Source organism: Porites lutea, chromosome 9, assembly GCF_958299795.1.
Source record: "Porites lutea chromosome 9, jaPorLute2.1, whole genome shotgun sequence".
In the NCBI taxonomy this organism is placed as follows: domain Eukaryota; kingdom Metazoa; phylum Cnidaria; class Anthozoa; order Scleractinia; family Poritidae; genus Porites; species Porites lutea.
Genome location: NC_133209.1, coordinates 5617887 through 5624436, shown reverse-complemented (window position 1 = coordinate 5624436; position 6550 = coordinate 5617887). Strand labels below are relative to the sequence as shown.

The 6550-nt window shown below is 39.2% G+C and overlaps 1 protein-coding gene across 1 annotated transcript; it reads right to left on the bottom strand.

Annotated features, from left to right (window-relative positions):
- Positions 1-3333: 3333 nt before the first annotated feature.
- Positions 3334-5263, bottom strand: LOC140948516 (protein phosphatase 1 regulatory subunit 3C-like). Its single transcript, XM_073397761.1, has one exon. The coding sequence runs from the start codon at positions 5246-5248 to the stop codon at positions 4625-4627; it is 624 nt and encodes a 207-aa protein (XP_073253862.1). The 5' UTR covers positions 5249-5263; the 3' UTR covers positions 3334-4624.
- Positions 5264-6550: the final 1287 nt, after the last annotated feature.

Genomic DNA, 6550 nt, shown 5'->3' with positions numbered 1-6550 from the left:
CATTAGAGTACATCGAGAACACAAAAATGGCTTGTTCTTATGCACGTACAACGTCGATTTTTAAATTTTATCATTTACCTGAAGACAGAGCTTTCAACTTAACGTTAACGTTTGCGCTTTTCTAAACTTTTTCTTCGGTCGCGAAAAGGAAGGCAGCTAGGATTAACGTTTGCGCTAGCTGATTTAGATAAAGTTCGCGTTAGCTAATTAACTGCAGCTCTTTATTACTATCTAGAAAGTCAACTGTTTTTACGGAGGAAAGCATGACATTATAGTCATGAAACGAGACGAAAACTTCGTTTATCGCAGAAAAATATAGAACTCCAACGGTTCACGAAGGAATGTGGGCGGAAAATGATGAAGATTCAGGCAAAGTCCTAGCGCGAAATAAAGTGGCAGTGCTCTGTTAAGGTCAGACTTACTCTGAAACCTTCTTAGGTTCAGTATATCGATCTGAAAATAGCCCTTTTGCCCATTTCATATATTATTAGCTTATGGATGAGTGAATTAAAGCTTTGTCTTGCGCGAAAACTCTATAATGTGAAAGGGGCCTCATTTTGCAGCACTAGTCTCTAGCGTTATGGAGAAATTTCAATGCATCGAATGTGATAATTCGTCCCAAAGTTATTGTCCCAAAACTCTTGCTGAGCAGCACGATAACGAATAGCAAACTCAATTTCCAGATCAACCTCCAACTCCATGGGTAGGGCCATGCGAAAACTGAACTGCTCCGTTTTTCCATCTATGTTTGCACACACATAATCCGCCCAAACATCTCGGTAGCTGGCCCACTGGTCTAGCGTGAACCTTACTGTCACCTCCTTAGCATAACATAAGTTTGTCACTCGAATAACACCAATAATGATGGAATCACAGCACGATAGGCTTTCGAGACAAACGTTTTCCGAAAAGACACGCTCGAGGAACGCATCAGTTTTACATGGTTGGACAAAACTTGGAGAGAGGTATTTCATTTTCCGCCGGATACTGTACATATGTAGACCACAGTTTGTATCGCTCTTCGTGAAATTCATCACGGCTTCTTCTAATTCTCCGTTGCTCGACGGAATGGTTTTCACGGTCGCAAGCTCTAAACCGGCGGTGTCTGCGAAGGAAACTTTCTTCTTCATCGTTCGCGTGGGCGTACAGTTCCCGCTCGGATGAGACATCTGATTTCCGACATGAAAACGGCCCCTGTAGTTGCGGTTTGCTCATGCTTTACCTTAACGCACTTGTAAACAGCTCAACTGCTGTCTTATGGGAAAATTCGTGACGTCATCTTCAGGAAGCTTCAAAGTCCGTTGTTGATTGGACGTTAACCGTGCACTTATTGTTGGCTGTCATTATTAATCTAGCTTACCATAGAAAAAGTGCTGTCTGATCTGTCTGTATATTTGCTGATTATTTAGTTCCAGTGACTAATGGAGCCTCACACACTTGCCACGTGGGTGCATAAATTCAAAAATATCATGCGTGTGTGCTCTCTTAGAAATCCTACAACTGAACTGAAGTCCAGTGTAGAGGCTCGATTGAGAAATTGATAACTGAGAATTGGCTACAATATGAAATAAACTGAGAAATTTAGGTTCCTGAAAACTGTGGAGACCTTTGATCCAACGAATAAACTTCTAGATGATTACTTGGCTACGGAAAAGAGTACTGAGAAATCGCCAAAAATCTAACAGATAACTGACTTTCAAGGATCCCCAAGCAGACGCAAAAGGTAGAGATTGCATTACAAGATTTTTCGCTTCACAGTCAAGTTAGGACAATTTTTAAGTCCTAGTTTAGTGTAGTCGGCAATTTCGTGCCTTTTGTCATGCCTTATAAATGGGCCTTTGACCTTAAAGACTCTTAAGTATCTTTTTCGCTGCAACTGATATGATAGTGCAGGGTATGGTAGGGTCTCTTTCTGGGGTTAACCATGGGCAGTAAAAAGGTCAATAATTGGAGTGTTTTTGGAGTAAAAATTGACAAATTTTGATATTTTGTAGGATTAAAATCCTTAGTCACAGCGTATAAAAAGCTACCCAACGAATAAAATTTAATGCCATTTAATTAAACTGTAGCCCATAGATGCAGTATTGATGGGCACTTGATCTAAAGTACTTAGCTTTTTGCCTCCCCTAACAAATACATCAATACTCGGCTTCACTTCGCTGCTGTTTGGGCATGGTGGTCGATTGCATAACACCTGTATTTACGATTAGAAAAAACTTTTTTAGAGTGCTCTTGAAAGCGTCGAGATTCGGACATTTTTGTGTCTTCGGATCCTACCAAAGTTTTTTTCTTATTTATCAGTTCCTTCCCGGAGTCGGTCCAAAGATGTGCGATATTTTAATGGGGGTAACATATCTCGCCCTTCTTACAAAACGACTGCGTGGGAGGCAAATGAGACCTCTGACCTTAAATGTGTTTTACATGCATGGAAATTGAGTTTCAACTGTTTAAACATAAAAATTAATTTCTGTTAACAGCAACGGAAAGAACTTGACTATTGTATAATAGCAAAAAATTTTAATTACTGTTAGTCGTGCAATGAAAAGTACCCCTGTCCCCTTCAGCTGGAAAGGTTTCGCCTATAGGCTTACTGCTTAAATGCCGGTAGGAGCCTATTACGTAATAGGCTCCTCAGCTGGGTGTGACTAATGTGTTTACGTCTACCACTATTCTGCTTTGGTTAAGGGAAATAATATTTTCATTAAGTATCAGCGGCACCTTTGCTAAGTGCAATCACTAAAACTTATCATGACTACCGGACTTGAACTTGATTTTGGGAAAAAAGCCATCTAAGGCCGGTCTCTATACCGTTTTGTTCCGGTTATTTATGCTCGGAGGCGTTGATATTAAGAGGAATATTAAAGGAGCAATTTTCTACTAGATCTTGCCCTTTTGCTCAGTCTAAAAATATTCAATTTATTAGGGCTGGCAAGTTTGTGTTGAAAGCAAGCATCTCAGGGTCAACCGAGAGGTACAGCTATTATTGTTTTGACTCGAAAATAACTGGAGTGAAAACAAATTCTGTCAAACGGACAGAAAATTTAAAATGACAATCATCGTTGACGTTTCGCCTGAGGAGCTAATCAGTATGTGTTTTCAAATAAATATTATTACTTCGAATAAATTAAATAAGCTTCCAATAAGAGAATGAAATGCTTTTTTTCTTTTCGGTAAGAGGGGGATGGAGAGGTGAAGTGATTAATTGTTTTTTCCCGAGTTTTTTTTTTTATAATCTGAATATTGAAAGTTACTTTGCTCTTATATTCGAAAGTTTCAGTTCAAACGCTACATCGAAAGTTATTTTCATTATACATTAATACAATGAGTCTAATCTGAGAGCAGCTAGTGCTTTATTTTCCCTGCAGCTTAGAAAGTCTGCGTTCAATATTTTCGCACAGGTGCAAACTATTTGGATTTTAAATTCGGCTTGTTTAAACGTCGAGTTTTGTCACGCTACTCAACATTTTAACGCAAAGCACAGCCGGAGAAGAGCAATACGGTTATGAGTGATGTTTAACTGCTATTTATACTATGAAGTCGTCTTTCTGCGCACGATCTTCGCTGCGATTTTCTGGCGTTTACTGATGATTTTATTGCGATTTTCAGAATCTTTATGGACCAATTGTACCGTACGACACATACGATTTATACAGGTCAACCAAGTGACTCAGGATATTATAACAGTATAAGTTAATTTTCGGCTCTTCTGGAGACTAAGTACAGTGGAACCTTCCCCGATATAACGAACCTCGATCTAACGAAGCATCGGCATAGTGAACAAACTTTGCCAGTCCCTTAGCCCTTCGTTATATCGAGGTTCTACTGTAAGTTCCTAGATAAACTTTCAAATTTTTGAAAATTACGATGGCGGGTCGGGGGAGATTTTTGTGGTAGCGACAAAGTGGCAGTAAAATCGTTGCTAATGTATTTTTCACCCCCACCTAAAATCGCTCAAAAGACTGTTATCAACTCCTGTGTACACAGGCGTCATGAAATTAGCGAAACATGTGAGGAAAACCGTTGCGTGCCAACACAGTTTTTTAAGTCGCCTGTAAGTCGATACTCAGCAAATAGCAGTGAGACGTATTGACGAACAGGTCAAAAGTGAAAGTCTTGAGAGAAACAGTTTCTGATAAATCAATATCTTTACACCACTGATACTGAATTTTGAAAGTCGGCCCAAACGAGCAAGGCCACTGAGATTGTTTTAATTGTGGGTTTTTAAATTGTTTTCAGGGTAGCCATTTTTTGCGCAGCTCGTCCCCTGTATAAAATGTCCGTCTGACGTCCGTCATTTACAAGTTCAATAGTTTTACTGAATACTTCTCTAGCTTACAACGCTCAACATCTTTAAAATTCGAATATTAAGCGTGTGTGTTTATCTCAAAAGGACAATGACGTTCATTTTTTGTTAGAGCATTGTCGAGTCAACTGTAAACATTCATTGAATATTGGCTTGCACCTTCGCTCTCTTTCGATTTTGTTAAGGACGAAAAGTCTCTGTTAATTTTCTTATTTATGATATTAGCTCTTTCTATTCGAAAAAAGCACTTTACGGAAAGGTTTCCGATTTTTTTCCGCGTAGCTGATCATGAATTCCCAGCAGTCAGGGTTCACCTCATTCTTAAAGGTCACTTGCAAAACTATACTCGATGCATTTCACGTGGTAATTCTTCCAACTGTTGTTATCCCAAAACTCCTGGTTCGATACGAGATAACGGATGGCGAACTGCATGAAACGATTTACTTCGAAGTCGATCGGGACCATAATACGGAAGCTGAACTTGTCAGTTTTTCCGTCGGAACAGGAAGACATGTAATCTGCTCTGATATCACGAAAAGTCTCCCACTCATCAAGCGTGAATCGCACTGCAACTTCTTTAAAATAAGATAAATTTTCAACTCGAATAAGTCCGGCAACTATGAAGTTTTCACAAGCAATGTTCTCGAGGCAGACATTCTGACTGTGCACACGTTCCAAAAATCCGTCTTTTCTCGAAGGCGCAACAAAACAAGGCGCCAAACTTTTTATGATTCGCCTCTTTGGCAAAATGTTGCCATTTATATCCAAACTGTCTTGAACTTCACCACAAGCTTCGCATATACTTTCTTCACTGCTCGCTGGAGTTATGTTTTTTACGAATACGAGCTTGAGCCCAACCAGATCTGCAAAACAAACTTTTTTCTCTCGTGAATTTTGGCTTGTTCGCAAAGCGCATTTTGCTTGCATCTCTTTGCTGTTGACCATCCGACGAGATGTTCGTGTATGGACGCACAAATCGGGGTCAAAGTTCAAGCACTTTAGTTCCAGTCTTTTTTTGGTCTCTTTGCACGTGCAAGTCAGATGAAAGCCTCGGTAAGCTGAACAATTACCGTAAACAAGTTTTGGAGTTATAAATATATACGGCATGTCATTATTATTCCTATACGAGCACTCATACTGATTCATTTCTCCACTGACGGTAGTTCCTTCGTTTTTTTATACTAAAGATTGACTTAGTTTCCACGCTTATACTACTAAAACTGCTTTTTGTACTCGGACTTGCCATTACCAAAAAAGTTAAGTCGGAATTCCTCTACTTAGAACGTCTTTAGAGTCTGTCTAAGATATTACTCACGATTGCGTTATTTTTGCTTTAATAGCTGGCGATACTTATCCACACAGCAAAAAATATTTATATTTACTCATGAGTGACGTATTCAATTTTAGCAGTTATACTTCTAAGCTGCTCGTTGTAGCTTGATGTCTAGTTGTGTTTTTTTTAGAAATTGCTAACGTTTGGAAATCTTTCGGTTTTGTACAGTCGACATAAATCGTGTTTCGTCAGTGATGTTGTTAATAACAGGTCGTAATTAGCAATACTGAGTTTTAAATCAATAACATGCATGGGACGGTTATTTAAACGAAAGTCTCTGACTTAAACAGGAGGTAAGCTGACAATCATCGGACCATCAATATCTGATTAAAAGAGTTATCATAAGGCAGAAGAAAAATGTACTCAGCACATTGTGCCTTTTTGACAATAATCACGAAGGGTAGAGGATGGATGGCCAAACTGAAAGTGAATTAGAACGATTTAATTTTTGTTACGGGCGAAATTCCGTTTTCACAACCGTCCCTGAAACTATTAAAAGTACTTACAAGTTTTCCCTATTGAGTTCCTCCCATAAATGAAATGGGCTACACTTAACAGGCACCAGTTGGATCAGAACGTTTCCTTAACTGCGTGGCTTTTCTCTAACGTTGATCAACCACATGAAGGAACTCATAAATTTTGTGACGAGTTGCCCGATTTTCAGAATGTCTTTCAGTCAAGGTCAATAAAACGTCATGAAGGCCGTGCGTACATCCATGGAGCAGGACAGAAAGCACTTGACGGCTGCGAGTTGGGCTAGGAAACTCCACGCTTTTTATCACATGAATTCTTTTCTTCTTTAACGAAAAGCTTCAAGGCCTCATCACATAAAGTCGTAGAGAAATGAAAAATATAAGGTAAAAATCTCTAAAAATCCGTAAGAAGCAGTACACATCCGCACTGCATGTCACCCA